The 23,626-nt window shown below is 38.2% G+C and overlaps 1 protein-coding gene and 1 long non-coding RNA gene across 2 annotated transcripts in view; one reads left to right on the forward strand and one right to left on the reverse strand.

The window, feature by feature from the left end:
* Positions 1–12,065: 12,065 nt before the first annotated feature.
* Positions 12,066–23,626, forward strand: part of LOC106729804 — a 69,614-nt gene continuing 58,053 nt past the window's right edge. Inside the window, exon 1 of the long non-coding RNA XR_004324689.1 lies at positions 12,066–12,254. This is a non-coding gene — a long non-coding RNA (uncharacterized LOC106729804). The remainder of the gene's footprint in view (positions 12,255–23,626) is intronic.
* DRAM1 (DNA damage regulated autophagy modulator 1) overlaps positions 14,953–23,626 on the reverse strand; it is a 69,819-nt gene continuing 61,145 nt past the window's right edge. Inside the window, exon 6 of the mRNA XM_032493496.1 lies at positions 14,953–15,107. Within this exon, the coding sequence (XP_032349387.1) occupies positions 15,039–15,107 (69 nt within the window). The 3' untranslated portion in view covers positions 14,953–15,038. The remainder of the gene's footprint in view (positions 15,108–23,626) is intronic.

Raw genomic sequence — 23,626 nt, forward strand, 5'->3', positions numbered from 1 at the left:
TCTTACAGTCTTTGTGCTTTATTTTGGGTAGTTTCTACTGCATTCTTCAAGTTCGTTGATCTTTTCTTCTTACCATGTCTAATCTGCTGTTAATCTGTGCCCCATCCAGTTCACTTTTCAACTGTAGAAGTTTGACTTGGGTCTTTTTAGGTATCTTCCATTTCTCTCCTTGTCATACTCATGCTTTCCTGTAACTCCTTGAACATATGGGATATATTTATAGTAACTGTTTTAATGTCTTTGTCAACTAATCCCATCATCTGTGTAATTTCTGAGTCTGTTTCTATTGATTTCTTCTCATATTAGAGCTTATATTCCTGCTTCTTTGCATACCTGGTAATTTTTAATTTAATGTCAGACATTGTAAATTTAACTTTTGGGGGTTACTGGATATGTTTGTAATCCTTTAAATACTTTTGGACTTTGCAATAGGATGCAGTTAAATTACTTGGAAACAGTTTGATGTTTTCAAGTCTTGCTCTTAAGCTTTATTTGGTGGGTGCAGAACAGCCTTTAGGGCCAATCTGACCTTTCTGTTGAGGCAGTATGCTTTTGAAGTCTCCTTCAGTTCCTTGTGTGTTTAGAAGTCTTTCTATTCTAATTAGTGGAAAGATAAACTATTACCAGTCCTGTGCATGCTCCAAGGATTGATCTACTGACTCTTTTCCAGTAGTTTCTTCTCCAGTCTTGGTAGTTTCCTCAAATCCATGTACCAATTATTATTCAACTAAAGACTCAGGGGGACCCTCTGTGGATACCTGGAGCACTCTCTCCTTGCAGCTTTCTTCTCTCCAGTACTGTGCCCATGAACTCTAGCTACCTTGGTATTCCTGAACTCTGAACTCTGTCCCTCAACTTAGGAAGATCATCAAAACTGCTTAGGTCCCCTTCCCTGTGCAGTGGTCTGGGAACTCCCCATACAGTAAGCTGAAGCATTCATCAGGTTTGTCTTGGGCTTTTTTCCCCCTTTCTTCCATAGATTTTGACCAATTTTTCAGTTGTTTAAGGAGGGAAGGGTACATGTGGTCCCTGTTGTTCTACCATGACCATAAGTGGAAGTTTAGTGCATCAACCTTAGACCCTTAAAATTTTTTTTTTAATTATTGAAGTGTAGTTGATTTACAATGTTAGTTTCAAATGTACAGCAAAGCAATTCAGTTATACATATATATTTTTGTCTTTTTAGATTCTTTTCCATCATATGTTATTAAAAGAAATTGAATACAATTCCCTGTGCTATACAGTAAGTCCTTGTTGTTTATCCATCTTATATATAGTAATGTGTGTCTGTTAATTCCCAGCCCCTAATTTATCCCTCCCCGCCCTTTCCCCTTTGGTAACCATAGTTTATTTTCTATGTCTGTGAGTCTGTTTTTGGCTTGTAAATAGAATTTATAACTTTTTTTTTATATTCTACATATAAGTGATATCATATGATATTTGTCTGATTTACTTCATTCAATATGATCATCCTTAGGTGTATCCATGTTGCTGCAAATGGCATTATTTCATTCTTTTTTATGGATGCGTAATATTCCATTGTGTGTGTGTGTGTGTGTGTGTGTGTGTGTGTGTGTGTGTGTGTGTATCACATCTTTATCCAGTCATCTGAATAAAGTGTCCATCTATTGATAGACACTTAGGTTACTTCTATGTCTTGGCTATTGTGAATAGTGCTAAGAACATTGGGGTGCATGTGTCTTTTCAAATTATAATTTTCTCTGGGTTTATACCCAGGAGTGGGATTGCTGGGTCATATGGTGAGTCTATTTTTAGTTTTTTAAGGAACCTCCATACTGTCCTACATAGTGGTTGCACCAATTTACATTCCCACTTACAGTGTAGGAGGGTTCCTTTTTCTCCACACCCTCTCCAGCATTTATTATTTGTAGACTTTTTAATGGTGGCCATTCTGACTGGTGTGAGGTGATACCTCACTGTAGTTTTGATTTGCATTTCTCTAATAATTAGCAATACTGAGCATCTTTTCATGTGCCTTTTGGCTGTCTGGGTGTCTTATTTGGAGAAATGTCTATTTACCCATTTTTTGCTTGGGTTTTTTATTTTTTTGATATTAAGCTGTATGAGCTGTTTGTATATTTTGGAAATTAGTCCCTTGTCGAAAACCCTTAAACTAGAACATGAGTTCCTGGAAATTCAGCTAGCACCTAGAGCAGAACCTGGCACATAATAAGCATTCAAGAAATTTTTTAAATGAATGAATTTTTTTTCCTGTTTCTTCCCAACATTGTCCTCAGTGAGGTTTTCCCTTTTAATTCTAACCATTTTTCTAATATGCCAAGAACATTATCAGTTCTCTCCTCTGAAATACTTTTTCTATACTCAACTTGATATGGTTAACATTCATCCATATCATTTCCAAAATGTTTAGGAAAAAAATAAAAGATCCTAAGAGAGGACCTACATAAAATGTAGGTGCCTCTGGTTAACTTAATCTACTGATTACTCCTTGAGTGGAATTTCTAACCAGTTGTATTCCCATCAAATGGTGATCTAATCCAGTAACCTGAATTTTCCTCAGAGGAAATGCTTCATATGCCTCATCTGCCAGAATAATTTAGCCTGGCTCTGGTCTAGCTCTAATTTATGGCCTAAAGACTGGAAAGTACCAAGAAATGGCTAGTATTGGCACAGTGACTCTGTTACTTCCAGGCTACCAGGCTAAGTGCTAAAAAAAAAAAAAAAAAAAAAAAAAGCCTTGAGTGAAATAATCTCCTAAATTAGAGGATCTGATTTAGGATAAATTAAGTTCAGTCCAAAGCTAATAGCTGTATTAGCACATAGTGGAATGGGCATTTGGGCTTCTTCCATCATTTCTACAGCTGTTCTTCTGTTATCCCTACTATCATGTTTGCCCTTGTGAAAAGTAGAATGACATGACAAGAGTGGAACTACATATATCATTCAAGCACTATGAGAAAAAAAAATCTTTTTTTCCATTTTTTTATAAATCAGATGTGGAATTAAATGGAAACACCTTTTTAAGTGAAAATAATTTTTTGGTAATATATTCTCCCCAAATTAAAGTGGAATATGGTGTAGAGTAAGAATGCCACCTGATAAGCCACAGCATGTGACTTATTGTTACTACTTTTAAAGGGAGCATTTCCCAGCTTACTGCCCTTATTCTACATCCATTTTTCACTCTGAAATAATAAATCTGGATCTGTTAAGTCCTAAAAGAAATTGGCACCACTTAAGCCACTTTGCTGACAGTCCCCAGACTCCTAGGGTTTATCGCTAGCAAATTAGATGAGGCCTGGAAGAATGGTAAGTTTGAAAGGGCTTTGAACATTTCTTTTCAGATTTTGATGAAAAGAGCAATGAGACTGTTTATTTAGGCTCACTGTTGAGTCAAAGTTAAGCCACAAATATATTTTCTGATTTTTCTGGGACATAACATGTTAATATTTGAAAATTTTCTTCTGTGTGAGCTATCAAGTCACAAAGCATTTCTCATATACACTGGCCTCATAATAGCCATACATCTCTAGAAGTGCATGCCTCTCTTCAAACTTCTCCCTTTAGACTGTTGAAACTGAATGGGGAAAAAAAAAAGTGATCTCTTAGAGTTTCTTTACTTTAAGTAAAAGAATTTAGTTATTTTTAAATGTATGGAATATACTACCCAAACAGGGCAGTAAAGCAATGAAAGTGGTAGCAAAACAAAACTCTGTAAAATTAATTTATTAAATAGAAATATAGTTTGATTTTATAGATGAAGATGTGCTGAAACATTTTGACCACAGAACTTGTGAGGTGAAGAAGGGGAGGTAACATGGGAGAGCTGAGTTTAATTTATTTTTCCCTAATTTTATTTGCAGTAGTAATTTGAGGGAAGATTTTTTTCAATGCTGGCTGTAATTGTTAGGCCAAGAGATTTTAGTCGGCATAAGGTTGCAACATTCAGTACACAGGAAAAACAGGACAAATCAAAGTCAAAATAAATTTCTCCTTCTGGAGCTATTAGCTGAGTGAGAACAGCTTGTACACTAATTGCACAGATGAAGTCATTTTCATTGTATCAATATTAAAGTCTTATAAGAATCTTTCAGTTCCATCTTGCTCTGCTATATAATGCCCATGACAGGTATTTAAGAACTGTCTGTTCTGTCCAAAAGGTTCACTGTCTACCAAGTACCATCAGACTGACTATGTACATAGTTAACACCACTCCCAACTGCTTTGAAGCACAGCAGACCCTCCATATGGCAGACACGCCTCAGATTCTCATTCTGCCCTTTGGATTGCATAATTATCATTTAACTTTTGAAAAACAAAATTTCACTTATACTTCAAAGACAGTGAATAAGGTTTTGCTTTTTTAGAAAAAGAGGCCACTTTTATTTAAAAACAAACTTGCTTGCTTCCTAAATGCAAAGAGCCTTGCAAAACATGGTAAAATACTTTACATGATGTCTCAGATCCTTCCTTAAGTTTATTTTCATTGTATAATCAGTTCCATTTGGTGGAGAATCCTTGAGGTTATTTCACATTCTGTTAAATGCTAACACACACCAAATTTATAGAATCATAGGGAGTTGTTGGTGTGAAGAAGGAAGGTTCAGCAAACTTAGGGAAAATTAAGCTAAAATTTCAGTATTATGATCAAATGTTACAATTTCCACTAGCCCACAAGGAAAAAAAACTGAAAGCCCTGCAGTTGAATCCAGGAATGCCCTTTCTGAATAGTTACTTGCTGTTCACCAATGTGAAAGCAAAATGACCTCTCAAGAACTCTGGTTTGAGAATTTGCAATTGTTGTTTGATGTTCTAATAGAGATATTGGCTCCAACCTCTTTGCAAGAGAGGAATATTTTGCAATAACCTCCTCTTTAGAAAGGTTCAGTCTATTGAAACATGTCAGACTGCAGCTTGCCCTGATATGAAAGTTATTAATATGGGACCTCTTCCCCTCCTTGTCTTTCTTGCCTTTTAATGACCCCAAATAATGAACCCTTTCAAATTTTTATTTAAATAATTTTTCTAATATGTAAACTACACAGAATACCATGACCATTAAAACAGGCTACAGGTGCACTAATCTTCATGGAAAGATTGAAAGGCAGATAAACAATTCTGGACAGTAGACAAGAAAGCATTAACTTGTTTTATACATTTTGAATTTCATCCTAGTGCACATGTTGACAGCTTCCCTACAAGGGAAAAATTCAGAAAAATCAGAGGAGATAGAACTATTTTATTTTTGCAATAGAAAATAACACTGAACTTTCTATAGTAGTTTTGTTCAGCAGAATGATAATATTAGCTACATAAAACTATTTAAAATTTTCTAGTAGCCTTATTTCAAAAGGTAAATGTATTTTAATACATTTTATTTAATCTAATAAATCTAAAATATTATCAACATATAACCAATACAAAAAGTATTCATGAGATATTTTACATTATTTTTCTCACACTGAGTCCTTGAAATCTGGTGTGTATTTTATACTCCCAGAAAATCTGAATTTGAACTAGTTACATTTCAAATGCTTAATAAACACACATGCCTAGTGCCTACCATGATGGACAGAGCAGTCCTATAGAGTGGTACATATTTACTGTATTTAAAAAGAAATAGAGTATCTTCAATGGAGATCTAGTGCAGTTTCCCATTGAACTTTTTAGAAGCTACATTGGACATGACATGTTCCTGTCCAGAATGATAATGCCTCAGGGTGCTCTGTATGCTACATGGAAGAAGATCCACCAGAATCTGGTGATATTTTGCTTCCCTGTGTCTTCTTGTATTAACACGTGCCCCAAGCCAAAGATAAATCTTGACTTCTGGCTATAGCATTAATCTTCTAGTACCCTTCACCCTTCAGGGCATCTGGCCCAGCAACCTACTGCTAAAGCTGACTTTAATCCAAGAGAAGGCTCATCCAGTTCTGTTGGGCCAAAAGTTATTGTCAACCTGAACAGCCTGTCAAGTAGCACACACTGAGTATCTGTTACAGGCTATGCACTAGCTTAGTTCATAACCTCATTTACTTGGATTCTCAGTTGCTTTCAGCAGTACCTCAGTAGCATCCTCATCTCTGCCTCTTTTCCTCAATTCTCAAGTCATCCTCCATAGATCCGCCACAGTTGACCTGAATATATCTGATTGTTCTGCCTACCCAGTGCATCTCCTACTGCTAATAAAATGCAAACTTTATTTAGTGTTGCACATGACCGGTCTCTCAGCCTACAACTCTATCTAGTTCCCTGATTGTGTGGCCTCTCATCCATACACTCTCTACACAAGTTCCAGTCAAATGGCTTCTTGCCATCCCCTGACCGTACCATATCATTCTTTCGTGCCAGGTTTATATACACAGTTCCCTTTGCCTAGAACGCACTTTTCCCTCTTGTTTACATGTCAAAATTCTCTTCCATTCTATAAAATCCAAGTTAGTATCCTAGCTTCCCTATTTGTTCTTATTCTGTTGGGGGGCTGCCTGCTAATATGAAAACACTTTTGTTTCTGATGGTTGAAGTCAAGTTCCATCTTCTGTTTGGAGAAAGTTTTCTCACTGTTTTCTTACTGGCTGTCTTATTTCAGATAAGAGCTGCTACTAATTCATGAGCAACCCCAATAATTCTCAAACTTTGCATAGCATTAATGCCTCAGCAGTAAGAATAATCTTGATAAGACAAGGGAAAACCAGTGGGAGTTGTTTTTTTTTTAAGGTGTACATGAAATCTATTTGAAAATAAGATTGAACAATATTTAATATGGTCGTGTCAAGAAGGGACTAAAAATAAGATGTAGACCATTTAACTCCTTTTTGTCAGCTAAGTCCACATAAACACTCATTTTGTGAGTATTTGTTATCCCTGTAGTGTTTTTCAGGGCAGTTTCACATTCATGCTTTTTTCAGCAGAGTTGTCAACAATTCATTCTCACACATGTCAAGCTCATCACCATTTTTTTTAACCTGTTCTTTTGGACTTCTTGAGTTCTGGAAAGAACATCACTTGGAGTTATACACAACATGTCCTTCTCCATTGCTTCTGACAACAGTTAAGCTGCCAATTCCTCTTACTCTACCTCTGCAGCATCTCTGACAGTCATTCCTTCTCTGCTATTCCCACTGCCCAGATCCTAGTTCAGGCCCACATTGCCTCCCACCTGTACCCTTGGAATCGTTGCCAGCCTGGTTTCCCTTTAACTCCTAAATTCCAACATTACCAAGATTTCTAAAGCCCAGCTCTAAGCATGTCACCCCCAAGCTCAAAAACCCTCAGTTCCTCCCCATCACCTAATAAATAAAGTCCAAATTCTTTAGCCTGATATTCAAGGCCCACCCATACTCTGACCCCAATATAATGTTATAATATGATCTCCTCCTACTCCTTAGATAAACTACAGCCAAATGTACTAATTGTCCCCTAAATACACCCTGCCCATCCCAGCATCTGGCCTTTGTAGTGTTTATGTTTCTGCTTACTTCTCTAACTTCTTGCTGGTTGGAATATGACCCCCATCCTTCAAGTCCCAGTCAAAACTACTACCTCTACCATGAAGTCCTTCTGGATTTTCCAGCAGGAAATAGTTTTTTGGTCCCTATACACACTTTATTTGTATTTTTGTTATGATTCTTACTATAGTGTACATTGTAAGCTTATTTGTGTGTGTATGTGGGTATCTTATATCTGCTCCCATTAAAAAGTTCATTTCATATAAAGTTCATCATAAATATATAGATGGCTATCCTTCAGCACCTAGCATGTATGTTGCACTTTGTAAACACTCAGTGGTTACTTGTGGAATATATGACTAAATTCCTAATTTATCTGAAAAATGCATTTCCAGAAAGTTTTATTTTCAGACCAGAAAAGTTAAGAAAAGAATTAAATTTAAGAGGCTTCAGAGCATCTGAACTAGGAGTTCACAACATATGTGTGTGTCTCTTGCACAGTTTAGCCATGGAGACCCTGGCAAGCCTTCACACAGAGACCTTTGCTCTCAATTTGCACACATCTTTAACAATAATAATCATGACAACAGCCACAGTGAGCTTGAGTATTTGATTTCCAAGCTCATTTCAGATGAGAAGCAGCAAATTAGGAGCAGGTAGTGGAAATGGCACAGTCAGTCTCACTGATGCCAGTGTGACTGACAGTCCAGCAGCAAGGGAGGACCCAGAAAAGCTAAAAAACAAAACAAGAATTTTTAAAAAATACACACACATACACAGAAATCTGCAGCCATTTAGAATAGGGACAAACAGTTCTGCATACCTCTGAAGGGCCTGAGAGCTTCTCAGTGTTATAGCATAATACTACTTTTAATGACAACCTTGAGTCATCAAGCTGGATTATGTTTATAATGCACTATTTTAGAAGGCAGGGAAGATTAATATATTGGAAATGTTTCCATCCAAGATAATTAAAACTCTTAGTGTTTAAAAGGATAAATCCTCAGCCATCTATTAAACTCACTTATCCAGAACAACTCTCTCATTCCCACCCTCAGGCCCTAAAGCCAGGGTTTAATTGTACTTCCTTGCATTGTTTGATTCATTTGCCTCAGAATATTTGTTGGCTCTCAGCATGTAGTTCAATTTTCATTCAGTAAGTTTTATCCCCATTTTATTCGCACAACACTCTATAAGGGCCAATGGAGGAAACAGAAGATTTGAAAAGTGTAGGCCCTGGGCTTGTCTTGGAGATGCTCAAGATCTAGTTGAGAAAAGACCTACATCCTTGAACCAACATAAGGACACAATAGAGAGGTGCAAAAAAGTGTATGGTGAAACAAACTTTGTAATGAAAGATCATCTAGGAAAGGACTAAGGCTAATCAAGATTTCTTAGATATGAGCCTCTGAGTCAGAGGTGGAGAATTTGGAGTAAAGAAAACAGCACAAAGAAGAGTGCATACCAGTGGCAAGAAAAAGCAAACTGTGCAGGCAATGGTAAAGCCAGCCTAGGAGACCAGGGCTGAGGGCCCTGCTTGGGAATAGAAAGAAGTTTGAAGCATTTCCACAGTTTTGTACAAATTCTTATCATCTTTCTAAGGTTATGATTAGTCTGCTCAGGTTGCCATAACAAAATACCCTAGACTAGGTGTCTTAAAAAAAGAAATTCATTCTCACAATTCTGGAGGCTGGGAAGTCCAAAATCAAGGTAGTAGACAATTTGGTTTCTGGTGAGAGCTGCTTCCTGGTTCACAAACAACCACATTTTTGCTGTGTCTTCACATGGGGGAGGGAGAGAGTAAGCTCTCCAGTGTCTCTTCCTATAAGGACATTATTCCCATCAAGAAGTCCCCACCCTTATGACCTCATCTAATCTAAGTACCTCCCCAAAGCCCAATCTCCAAAAGTCATCACATTGGAGGTTTGGCCTTAAACATACAAATTTGTCAAGTGTAGGGGGCCTGGGGGTGGGGACTTAGCATTCATTCCATAACAGGTCATATGAATGTAGGTCTCTGCATATTTTGAAGAGCACAAAGAATCAAATTTGATATATCGATTAATACTTTGTCTTCAGTTATGTCATTTTAGTAGAGAATTTATGTAACAGCTAGTGGCAAGCTACAAAGCTGACTTGATTTGCTTTCTCTACCTTCATTTTAATAAATAAATATTACCTGCAGTAAAATCATAGGAAATGTAAAGTTCTTTGGTTAGAAGCTCTGGAAGTATTCTACTTCTAGAAGATATCAGTATGTCTGAAGCTTTGGGTTCTGATAGTTAACAGATTCATGAGTAATTGGGTATAAACAAAGAGTGTGCTGAAACTTTCTACAGCTTGCTAACTGGTAAAGACTGGAGATTTCTCAGTCTGTTAAAATAAGGTTCTAATAACTGTGCTTTTACCTTTCTCACTAGACTGTAAACTCTGGGAGGGTGGGGTACGTGTTTTCTCCAGCATCTTGACCATTACCTACCACAGAAATAGGACTTAGTGTTAAGTGAACAACTGAATAAGTGATTGAATGCAAGACAAGTTAATTTGTTGGCATTTGACTAAAATAAAATCATATATTTCTCAAAATTGACTTAGCCTGAATTGGCTGAGATGCTTATGACTGGTGGATCATGCCTTTGTAACATATTAAAAGCAAACCACAAAATCAGAGATTTTAAAGTAATTTTTTCACAGACATGTTCGTTGTAAATCCAATACACATATCCTGCTGAATTGGCTGGTTTGTGTAATTGAGAGCCAATTTCAGCGTTCACATGACAATGAAAATCTCAAGCTTAAATGTATTAATATGTTGCCTTGGCAGAACACCAGACCTCTTAATAGCAAAGTATGGAAAGAAAGGATATTAATCTCCAAAGACTTGAATTTGATTTTGAAAATAAACTGATGTTGTTCTTTAAAAGATCATTCATAAGGAGGCATAACTGTGGAGCTGTGGACTATAAAGCAATTTAAATGAAAAATAATCCAAAGGACAGACAACCAAAATTTCAGAATGGTATTTGGTTGGAAGGCCCAGGGATCAATATATTTAAGTGTTTTAGGTCCCGCCTGAGTATCAAATCCTGAATAGCTGCTAACGCACCAATCAGATAACTCCTAATCTAGACATACTTAATAAGTAACTTGCCAAATACATTAGGAAATAAAGCAGAAGAACTGCATAGTCAACCAGTTGGACCCCAGAAAAGGAAACTTCATCATTTCTAGTAGCCATGGCTATCATTTCTTGAGCACATACCAAGTATCTATCCAGCACTGTCAAATGCCTTACAGATTTACCTAATCCTTACAAAATCAGATGAGGAAAATGTCTTAAAAATAGGTTAAGTAAATTACCCCCAAATCAGCAAGCCTGTAAATGGCAAAGGTGAGGTTTTAGCCTTTGCCATTGACCACTCTGTTTTGTTCCACTGCTCCTCAAAAGATGGGCCTTGAACTGGCAACATCAGCATCACCTGGGAACTCGTCAGAACTCAAAGTCTGGAGATCCACACAGACTTCTGAATCAGAATCACTGGTTGTGGGACCTAGCAATCTGTTTTAACCAGCTCTCCAGGAGATTCTAATGCGCACTGAAGTTTGAGAAGTACATCTCCATTCTGCTCTATTTCTCCAAACTTTAGCAAGTATGTATAGTTCACTTTGCCAGTGCAGTTTCTTACAACACCCAGAAAATTAGTATCACATCCGTTTCTTTGTTTGAACTGAGAAGTCACTAGACTAGCAACATTAATTCCTACAAATAGAATCTATAAAATGAGCCCCAGGGAAAATAACCCAATGGCATTATCCATCTAAAATATGAATGCGGGCTACAGTGATTGGAATTCTTTCAAGACCTGACTACACATATTGACTCAGGATTAAAACAGTAATCACTTAGTTCGTTATAAGTTTGAACAGATAAAATAGATTTTTAATATAAGCTCAGAAATGACCATCATTTTAATATAAGCTCAGAAATGACCAATGACCAAGAGGGCAAGAGTAACCAACCAGTGTGCTGTGACAAAAGTGAAATATAATTTATGAAAATGGCAATCAGAATTCCAATCTGTTGCTATGAATGATTGTCTTGCCAAATAATGACATGTATTGACATTGCTGCCGAGCTATCATTGGCATGTTATACAGACACTGAGATTTTCTAAGCAAAGTTACTGGAAGTCATTCAAATATTTATAATGGTGTAATGGGTGAACTGGAGACTTTCTCTTTCAAAAAAAATTTTGTTCCAAACTCCTTGATGAGAAAATATTTGGAATAAAACGCAACAGATTTATATACAGACTTATATGGCCGAAATTGATTTTTGTTTCCTTGGGAATTTAAGAATCTTTTTAATAGTTGAGAGCTGGTGTACAGCTGCAAGAGGTTGGCTTAGTACGGAGCCAATATTTATGCTTTCTTGATAGAACAAATGAGAGTTCTCGCTCTGTTTTCTATCTTACTTATGTTGAAAGCCTGGCAACACTGGGATATGATACTTGCTTCTCCAAAATGTTTCTAAATTGTACACTGTTTTGTATTTAATCTCGAAGCTGCTTTATTTATAATATTACTAAACCTCAAAGAAACCCATATGGTGGAGAAGAATGGAGAAATTTTGTGATATCACTGTTTTATTCTTCTTTAATAGAATTTATGTGAAACTGAAAATCATTCAAGTTTGTGTTTTTATTTTCAAGGAGTGTGTCCATGTCTTGCAACAGGATGGCTTAAGCAGACGGAGTAATTATAGTATGCAGTACGTTTTATGGCTGACATGTAATTCTGCAGAAATCGCTCTTTTTCTGACAGGTATGTGAAGGTTCATATCGATACTTGTTATCTCTGTATTTAAATATAGCAAACCCAGCCTTGAAAAAATGCCAACTACGTTTCCCCAAATTCAGATCCAGCACTATTGTTGCCAACAGCCCCCACTTCTTAATAATTTCTAGGTTCTCTCTAACCTTACTTACTTATTCCTACTGCTTATCATTTGCTTACTATATTGAGGATCTTCTTAGGACCAGTATTATACTTGTGTTTTACCTGGATATTGTGTGTACAAGTACAGTAGTGCTCTGACATATGATTGATAATCACTCAAACAAATATTATCTGTAACTGCTGAAAATATAGAATTTGTCTGTAGGCAAATTAATTTATGCTTCTTGGACCCTAGGTCTCACCAGCAGAGTTTTGACATCATATGCACCATCTTTTAGCATGCATAGCAGGAATCCAACTGGTCAGTGTGATGTAGTGGTTAAAATCATGGACATTGGTACCAGACAGCCTTGGTTCCAATCCTTGTTCTACTGCTTACTACCTGTGTGACCTTGAAGCAGACAATTTAAGCTTCCTATGTTCCCATTTCTTATGTCATAGAACTGTTGTGTGGATTAACTCAGAGAGTGCTTGGGAAAGTATTTGGTGTCGAGTAGGTGGTCAATGTATGGTAGCCACCATTGATATTCTCTAGGCCCTTTTCATCACCTGTAAATGGGTGCAATAAATAAACCTTACAGAATTTCTGTTATGGGGAAGGCTTGAGGTTCCATGAGGTCAAGAATATGTCTTTTCATTATTGGATCCTAGCACATGGCATAGATGCCTGTCATACAAATGAAAATATAACTGACTGAATAAATTTTTTATATATATATATATAATGCATTTGGCACAGTGCCTGGCACATAGCAAGTGTTTAATAAATGAGGGCTGTTTTAATATTTTTAACTATTTTATGGAGTCCACTAATAGAACTTTAGTTCAGGACTGACCTTGGTTCATAATACTGGGAAGTCTTTAGTGAGAAGTCTTCATTCCCTGGAACTAAGACCTCTGGGAAGCTCCTTCCAAGGCCATTATGGAGTAACTCCTTAGGCCTTGACTAGAAAGGAGTTAGCGGTAAGAGCACTGGGCCAGAAGTCCAGTGGATTTAGGATTCTGGCTTAACAATTTCCTAGTTGTGTGGCCGTAGACAAGTCATTTCACCTCTTGAGTTTGTTCCTTCAATTTTACAATGAATGGTTTGGATTGAAAGATCCTCTTTTAACTTTGGATCTCTATAATTTTAGAAGTTATATTATAACTCTTTGTTCCTGAACATATGAACAATGTTTATGTCTTATTCCACTCATATGTAGCATGCCTATTACACACACACGTGTGTGTGTGTGTGCATGCATGCGCACAAATGTGTATTATGAGTCAGCAGTGCCTGCTGTGAATGTTTTAATCCAATACAGGAACTTTTCTTCTGAAACAATTAATTCTTCTCTCCATTTATACCTTTCTTGGCGATGCCTGCATGCATGTTATTTAGATTTGGCATCCATATTAGATTAGAAATGAGAAATGTTCTAAAAAGAAGACTTGATTAAGAAAAATGAATGACTTCTTTTGTCCATTCCAGCCCAGTGTGGTTTCCCTCCTCCACACTCATCCAGTTTGTCTTGTCTGTGCCAGTTATTTGCCATTTCTTAAACATCCAACTGGTCAGATGCAAGAAGAGCTATCACTTACTAAGGATCTGCCATTTGCCAGACACTATGCTAGGAAATTCTCTAATTCTTTCAACAATCCTCAAAAATTACAGATGAGGAAACTGAATTTAAGTGCTTAAGTAGGTTGCCAAGTTCAAACCACAGTAATTGATGGAGCCAGAATTTGAACTTGGGTCTGTCTCATCAAAGTCAATGCCTTTCTACTCTACTGTCTTTCAAACAGCTGCTTGCCTTGTCAAATCCCAACAATCTAAAAATTTCCCTGGATATAGATCTGTTTGTTTTGTTTATTTGAACCCTGCCCCTCCAAACACACAACACACACACGCACGCACACACAGTTGTGAACATAATAGATGCTCAGTAAATGTATGTTGGGTAAATGATAGGAAAAAAGGACACACTGGGCCTTCTTCAGTTTTGTGGCCTCATTTCTCAGAGTTCTTCGCTTAGATCAAAACAGGAAGTGATAAAGTTATCTCATGAATACAAATCATGGAGTTGTGGAAAGTGCAAAACTGGCTCAAAGACATTAAGGAAGTCAAAATTTAGTCCTCATTACTTCTTTCCCAGCATTCACAGACCTAAACTTCAGTCAACCCATCCTATGTAGCCTCTATAGACAGCAAGCTGATTAGCCTTGTCCTAACCAGGGGCAAAAATTCCTAGGCTTTTTTGTATTCTACATCAAAGAGTTTTTCTTGGGGCTTATTAATGTATATTTTAGGAGAAGTTGATCAGTTCTTTGGTATTATTACCACATATATATTTTGAAGACTACGAAAGTAAAAGATTGAACAAGCCATTATTTCTGATCACGGAATTGAAAGAGCTCATACTTAAATGAGGTTAATAAATGGAATTTTAGAATATTCTTTACTGGGTGCTCCTTTGAAAAGTAGGTAGCCATGATCAATCTAGGAAAGTTGCGTTAAACTTAGCATTTGTATTAGGCAAGTTTAAACTGACAACTGTAGCAAGCAGTCTCCAACTTCCAGAAGTTTTACATAATAAAATTTTATTGCTGCCTCATGAGATAGTGTAATATAAGTATTCTTGGTTACCCAATGATCCCCCAAATAGTATCTCAGGGACCCAAGTTCTTTCCCTCTTGTAGTACCACCTCTTCTAGATCTTCAGAGTCTTCTCCATTAAGCTGCAGGATAAAGATTGGAAGAGTGGAAGATTAGCAGAAAGTTTTTATAGACCAGGCTTAGATACAGATCACTTTCTGCCCACATTTTATTGGCCAGAATCCAGTCATATGACCATATCTAACTGCAAATCTAACTGCAAGGAGGGCTAGGAAAGGTAGTCTAGCTGAGTGCCCAGTAAGAATAGGAACTGGGGTAGAGTGAACACATACCAGTCCCTGCCTCAGCTCTACATGTGTACTTCCTATCCAGCATCATGGGGTTAGCAGCATTCCACGTAAAGGGCCAATAAATGGTTGCTCTTGTTACAACTGGCACATCTGATACAATCAAATAACCATTATCTGAGCCTATATGGAGCAAAGCCAAGTGTTAATTATGGGCTGGGATAAATAAGACATGATCTCAGCCCCTAAGAACTTTGTACTGAAAGTTCTCCAAATTGGAGAAGAATAAGATAAGGATAAAATAGAGGCAAAAATCTTTTGTAGCATACATCTCATATTAGGTCTGTATGCCCTAACTTTAAGCCACTCAGGACTGAGACCTGATAACACACCTTTGTGTTTGTGTTCTTTATTCAGTGCCTGGCATGTAATAGGCATTATAGAAGTGTTTTTTAAGTAATGAAAATAAAGAACCATGTTGGAGGAGTGCAGAGAAGGAAATAATTACTTATGACCAGGCGTTGTTATAAGTTGTATACTGTACAACTCTAGGAGGCTCTTGTAGTCATTGTGAATGGCTCTCCTCATAGTTGTATAGTACACAAACTGCTGCAGTTGTGTATGGAAGCCCTCGGCAGAAGAGCAACCAGAAAATGCATCCAAGAGAACATGAAAATTGAACTGGGCTTGAAATATATGAAGGATTTCTACATGTAAAGAAGAACAAAGGCATTCTATACTGAAGAAAGAGCCCATTCAGAAGCAAGAGTCCTGGAATGGCGGCTAGTAGGCCAGGTAGCTGGGAGTCATGTTGAGACAGGGAGGCAATGAAAGAAAGCTGAAGTTACTTTGTTGCTCAAGAATGAATGGTGTTGATCACCCACACTGAGAAGTGTGAAGTGACATGTTTGAGGAGGATCATTCTGGCCATCAGCTGGAAGATGGACTGAAGAAATGATAAACGAGGAAACCACGTAGGAGGCTGCTACCATATTGTAGCTGAGAGATGATCCAGAGCTTGCTAGCATAAAGACAGAGTGAATAGGAAGAAGAGGACAAAAAGGACTTTGTGACTTATTGGCTGACCCAGGTGAGAGAGAGAAGTGAAAATTACTCCAAGGTGACTTGGTAGATAGCGGAAGCAATTAATCACAAAAGAGAATAGGAGTTTTAAAAAGGGAGATGATATGTTCAGCTTTGTATATATTATATTTGAAGTGCCAGCAGGACATCTACATAAATACTTGGTCCAGAACTCAGGAGAGAGGTGAGATGATTTCTGAACTATCAGCCCATGGATAGTAACGAACCACATAGACCAGGTAGACAGTATAGAGCAATAGTTCTTAACAGGCTTACGTGTATAAATGGGGAGAGGGGGATTGGTCTTGGTTACCTATCACTGAGTAACAAATACAGTACCCCCAAACTTAATGGCTTAACACAGTCATTTACTTTGCTCATAATTTTGTGTGTCAGGAATTTGGGAAGGACTAGGCTAGATTTATTCCACATGGCATTAGCTGTAGTGGCTGGGCCTGGAGGATCCACTTTCAAGATGATTGTTTATTCATACATGGTGCCTCAGTGCTCTATACATGGGGTCTTGTCCTTTCAAGTGCTCCGTGTGGCTTGAATTTCTCACATCATGGTGGTGTCAGGATATCTGATCACATTTCTTACAAGAGGCAGGAGTTAAAACTACCAGGTCAGTAAAGGGCTATGCCCCAAACTGGCAGTGTCACTTATATTACACTTTACAGGGCCTGGCCATATTCAAGAGATTGAGAAATAGATTCTAATTCTTGATGGGGAAAATGGCACAGTCTCATTGCAGAAGGGCATGTGGGATGGGAAATACTGGGGGCCTTCTTTGGAAAATACTGTCTGCTATCAGAATGTCCATCAAAGTCAACTGAGGAACTTGTTCAAATTATGGCTGTTATGCTTCCAAGTTTTAAATAGTTTTCACAGGGAATTCTGATTCATATCCCCAGCTAAGACCCTCTGGTGTAGAACAGAAAGAAAAAGTGGCCCTGAATAGGGAGTTCCTGCTGATAGACCAGAGATGAAAAAAATGAGCTAGAGGAATTGACAGGAGCCAGAGGAGGAGAGGATTTCAAGAAGGGTGTGGTCAGAAGCACCAAATGCTATGGAGACAGTGAGAATGAGGAGAACTAGGCAGAAGCTGCTGAATATGGCTTTAAAAGCTCTCCAGGCATCTCAGAAGTCTGTTTCAGTTGGGGTTAGAATTCAGAATCAGAAGCTTACAGACTGAGTCTGCACCCAGAACAGGTTCCTTTTTTCCCCCCAGTAGTTTGGCTATCCTTGTGAAACCCTATTTGTAAGGACTGAAATAGCAGTTGTCCAACAGCAATATCCAATCTGCAAGTAAGAAAAGTTGTGACAGACTGTAAAGGTAGTTAGGGTGTGAACTTCAAGAAAATGGAGACATTTCCCTTCTGCTGTTCCCTTTTATCTTTGCAAATAAGTTGGGTGACAGTTAGTTTGGTGCTCTTATTTATTTGAGATCTCAAGTCAGAATCAGTGTATCAGCTAGCTCTTGTTGTATAACAAATCACTCCAAAGTCAATGGCTTATAATCAGGGGTCTGCAAACTACAGCCTGTCGGCCAGATGTCTTTGTAAATATAGTATTGTTTGGACATAGCTGTGTCTGTTTATTTACATACTATCTGTCTTATCTTTTTATCTGATTTTTGCACTAGCGTGAGCAGAGGAGAACATATGCCTCATAAACCTATAATATTCAATATCTGGCCCTTTTAAAAAAGGTTTGCTAGATTCTGCTTTAAAAAAATAAGTATATTTTATTGCTCATGAGCTAGCTGGGTAATTTTTCTGGTCTCAGCGAGGCTCATTCATAATCAGCTGTGAGCTGAAATCTGGGCTAGGTTCTGTCATACGTCCTAGTTGACTGGTTGTCAGCTAGTCTGACTTTAGCTGGAATAACTGGGGTCTTCTCCCTGTGACTTTTCATTCTATAGCAGGCTAGTCTAGATTTGTCCTTATGGTGGTCGTAAGATTCCAATAAAGCAAGTGGGAAAAATAAGAACCCTTGAGACCAAGGCTCTAATGTGGCATACCATCACTTCCACCACATTCTGCCACTTCCACCACATGTGATATTGGCCAAAGAGGCAGGGAAATGGAGTCTACCTTGAGATGAGAGAACATGCTAAGTTGTATTGCAAAGACATGGATACAGGGAGGCCTGAAGGTACAGGCCTACTGTATAGAGTATAGAAAGCACACCAGGCTGGGACTTGTGAGAACTGAATTCAGATCTTGACTGGGCTGTAAACTCAGTCTGTGACCTTACACAAGTCACTTGGTATCTCTGGGCCTCAGACTCTACATTTATATTAAAAATGCTGTATTCTGTTCTTGTTTGCATTCAACAAATGTTTATTTTCTTGAAATGTTTTTTAACAAGACTTGAAAATACTCTCTGTTTTCTAATGTGGTATTACTTGAGGCTAGCATAAGGGAAAAACATCTGCTTTTATTTCATTCCCTTGACAGGGATTCTAAATATTTGTAATTTACATGAAAAAAATTACAACATTCATACTGGGTTTCTTTCAAATGTGAAGAAAGAGAAGAGGTTTTGCAAATGAAAATGACAGAAGCCACCTTAGTAGGAAAATAGTCTGAAGATGATTTTTGCTCAGAATGACTCAAAAAAAGTCCTAAAGTTCTTGCCTTCCCCAGGAAGTCCTGGTAGATAGGTAAGAAAGATTTAGGTTAACAACCTCTTTGGAGAATGCTTTAAGAAGGGTTATGACTGGGTTCCAAATGAAACTAGTAAAAGTGGTATAAGCCTGGATATTCCCTGATCAGACGTTGAGGAGATTCTCAAGCAGTATCCTTCCTACCCAGCCTCCAGAAGAGCTCTCTCCAGACATCTGCCTTCAGCAAGGCCAAGGCTAAAAGAGAGTTTACACAGCTGGACCTGGGTTTCTTGAAGATCTTCATACTTTGTAATCTGGTTCTCAGTGCTACTTTGGTATACCCCTGAAGATGGGGAGCCAGTTTAGCTCCAGTCATCAAGTAAATTGTTAATCAACTCTCCCATTTCCAATTCAGACCCTTTTATGGGGGGTTAGGAGGTAATTAGGTTTATTTATTTATTTACCTTTAGAGAAGGTACTGGGGATTGAGCATGAACTCTACCACTTGAGCTACACCCAACCCACCAAATTCAGACCCTTTTACTTCAGCCTGGTCCTTTCCTCCATCCTTAGCTACAACTCGCTGTCCATTCCCAACTCTGTGCCTTGTTTATATTGTTCTTTCCTCCTCTTTCTCTGTTTCTCTTACTTAAATCCTAATCAGAGTTCAGAGCCAGGCTAAATTCTGCCTCTCCCTGGAGCTTCCCCAGCCAACTCTAGGCCTCAGTGACCTCTCCCACACAGGCATGAGTTACCCAGTAGGCAGGCTGAGTATATGCATAGAGCACTTATAAGTCAAGGATCTCACCCCCACCTCACCACACACAGGAAGAACCTCAGCATCAATGAATATATCCAAAATTTTGAAGTGGAAAAAATCTAAAAAGAATTCATTTTAGCATACATCACCTTCATGACACTTCAAGAAATAACATTTATTATGCATTACGTGTGGAGAAGGGGCACAAAAAGGGGTACTTTTTCAATTTAAGATCTTTAGAGTTCTTGATTTTGTACTGATCTCTCCTCTGAAATTATATTGCACTTACTGTGTTTTCCAGAAACATTGGTATTTAATTGTATATTGTAATGTGTACATATGTGACCCAGTGGCTGAGCACATGGAATCTTAACTCTGACACCTACTAGCTTTGTGAATTTGGGCAAAGTATTTGTGGTAGAAAGTCTCCAGTCATGGCTGTCATCACCTCCCCTCCCTGCCACTTCTCCATTGAAAGGTGAAACTTGATTCCCCTTCTCTTAAATCTTGCTGGGCCTGTAACTGCTTTGACCAACAGATCATGGCAGAAGTGACATTCTCAGCCCAGGCCTTAAGAGAACTGAAAGCTTCCATTTTTTTCCTTTTGCAACACTCCTTCTTGGAGTCCAGCTGCCATCCCAGGAAAGGCAATGGAGAAGCAGATATGTACTCTGGTGGACAGTCCCAGCTGTTTGCCCAGCTAACATTCAGCATGAGTTGCCAGCCATGTGAGCAAGCCATCTTGCATGATTTAGCCCAGTCGAGCCTCCAGATAAATGCACATGGACATGGAGAGACAACATCACATGGAGCAGAACTGCCCAGCTGAGCCCAGTCAACTCAGAATATGAAATATAATAAAATGGCTGTTGGTTCAAGCCACTAACTTTTGGTGTGGCTCATTATACAGCAATAGGTCATCAAAACAATATTTAACCCTACTTAGATTTGGTTTCTTCCTCTGTAAAATGGGATCAATAATGGTACCTATTTCATAGGATTATTTTGAGGCTCAAATGAGATGAAATATATGGTAAAGTGCTAGTGATGTTATTCTATCTATTTATGTTATGTTATGCTAATTATATTTTTTTTTTAATCATGAAAGGAGAGGCTCTGTCACTGGTTAAAAGATTTCAAGCATTGGAGTTCAAGAGGTCATGAGGGCAGGAGAGAAAAGATAAATATAGAGAATAAATGGTACTAATATTTATTGGTAACCTACTAGGTACCAAGCCCTATGCTAGGTTTTTACCTATATGATCTCACTTGCTCTTCGCAAAACCCTTGTCAGGCATGTATTTTTATCCTTTATACCATTGAGTAGAGGTTCAGAGAGATTAAGTAATTTATTCCAAGGTCCTACAGCCAGGAGTGACCAGGAAGGAGTGCAAATGGGCTTCAGAATGGGCTGTCTGACTGTTAAGCCTGGTCTCTCTCTCTCTTTTTCTTTTTTTAAACCCACCCACACATTTTGGACAGAGGGGCTTCCTGAGATCATTCAAAGTGTAACTACTGTTTTAGTGAGAAATTACATATTCAATCAGATTCTGTTCAACCCAACCAATATTCTGCCTCTGGTAGAAATACTGATGAAAATTTAAGAATATCCCCCAAAGTCCTTTACTTACAGTAATAAATTATTACAAACCTAGCATCAAGGAATCTAATTAAATCTTTCATGAAACTAGTTATGTTTAGCTTACGTCACATCTCTGAGAAACAAGTTCAGGCACGTAAAGCTGTCCTTCCTTTTATTTTTTTCTAAAATATCATTTTTATCCCTCTAGGAAGGGCTGCCCCATTATGCCTGTATACACTGCTGCTTAATTTTTAAATGAGACATTAACTTGTCTTTTCTCACAGGGCCAGTTTGCTTGGTGTAAGGTCAGTAAAATGCTGATAAGAACACCCATATGAGGCCTCTCAAGCCAGGCCTCTGAGATCCTGGCTGAAAGCTCACCACAGATCTGTGTCCAATAATAAAATCCTCCCCAAATCTGAGAGCACTCAGCTCATTCCTGCATTTTCAATCTTTTAAGTGCCTCCTTCCCATGCTCCTTCCTTTCCTTTCCCCAGTCTCTCACAAAATTTTGTTCCAAAATGTCAGTCAACCATCAGCTAATGGGATCAGAAGTTGCCTCACAGTCACAAAACCTCCTGGTTCCCGACCCAAGGGCCCCCGTTACATCCAGTGTCCCAGGATGACCTCCCAGCCTCCATGACGTAAGGAAACATTTCAGAGCAGCTTTACAAATGGAGAAACTCATTCGTTATTTTTTCAAGGGACCAAGAAAAGAAAATGTTACGAACAAGGAAATTGTTGGTGGGTCATTGGCCAGGACACTGAAATTTGAACAGTGAAAATTAATTTGAGGATAATATAAACAGGTTTCATTATACAGATTTTAGGAATATGACAGGAATAGTCTGTTGTTTTGAATTCTGGAATGTTCTTCCCCCTTCTGCACCCCAACCCCAACCCCAGCCCTATTACTATGAGTTGGCATTCTCCCTCCCGCTGGTTGTTTTCTCCATCTACATCCGCTGTTAGAGTACAGACGAACTCACTCTGTGATTGGCTTCATGTGGTTGCCTTGCCTACATTTATTCTGGTTTTCTATTGTGTTGCCGACACACATTTTTAAGAGTTCCATCATGTTAGGGTTTTTTTTTTTTTCCCTACTCTCTTCAGAAAAATTGACTTTTCAAAGGAATATTTTTTTAATTTTTTTGTTTAAAGAAATAAATATCTTTCTGAGTTCTTTGTCCTCTTTCACAATTACAGCCATGTAATCCATAAGGAATCCATTAATGTGTAAGAGGCTTTGAAGCTGCTGGATGTGTGTGTGTGTGTGTGTGTGTGTGTGTGTGTGTGTATGCATGTGCACACACACTGTTCTTTTTCTTTTTCTCTCAGAATCTTGCTGCTGCCAACCACTGATTTAGGAATGTTTAGGGGTATATGCCAACTCAATAATCAAAATCATTTTGGTACTGGGAACCCAACCACAGTCTCTGTAGACCAGTGGAATTTATTTCTTGCTCCAGTTTATTAAGTAATAGTACCAACAACACTTCGAATAAAGAAGAGTCTGATAAGATGTGATAGAATGTCAAGATAATTCATTTTGATCAAAAACAATGCTTGTTTTGAATTTGGAATACTAAAATCACGAACAGCCTGATGGTCCTCGCTTCCTATGATTCCTAGCTCACTTCAGGAAAGAGGCTCAAGACAGACTGCTGGTTTTCTCCTGCATACACATCCCTGTCTTCATTTCACAAATACAGAGCTAGTACCAGCTGTGGACCAAGCACTGGCCTAGGCATTGACACTATGGTGGTGAACAGGATAAACACAATTTCTGCCACATGGCATTTTCTGAAGGAAGATATCTTGGCTGCATAGATTACTGGCTGATGATGCATTTGAGGCATATGCAAAACAGAATAATGGTGAAGCTTGTGGACTGTGTTCAGAACCAGGCTGTACCACTCCGAGCTATTTTATCTTGAACAATTTACGTGACATCAGATTCCAAAATTGCAGTGGTACTTACCTCATAGTTATTCTGAGGATTACATAAAAATTTTTTGTACAGCTTTTACCATAGTGCCTGGTTAATAGCCATGAGTAGTGGTGGTAATAATAATAATAATTATTATTATTATTATTATTACTATTATAATTACTATCATTATTATTGATGGGCCACATTGTCCTTCAGCAGAGAAGGCTACTTCCTCATCCCTGGCATGGCAAGTTTATGCATCCAACCACTACCAGGAGGTCACAGATCGATCCCACCCTGGGAGTCTCTTATATTTGAGGCAGAAAAAAAGGAAAGTCTTGTCCAATGTTCAGAACCACATCCTCTGCCTTCTAAAGCTGCAGTG

The sequence above is a fragment of the Camelus ferus genome, chromosome 12, assembly GCF_009834535.1.
Source record: "Camelus ferus isolate YT-003-E chromosome 12, BCGSAC_Cfer_1.0, whole genome shotgun sequence".
NCBI classification, from domain to species: domain Eukaryota; kingdom Metazoa; phylum Chordata; class Mammalia; order Artiodactyla; family Camelidae; genus Camelus; species Camelus ferus.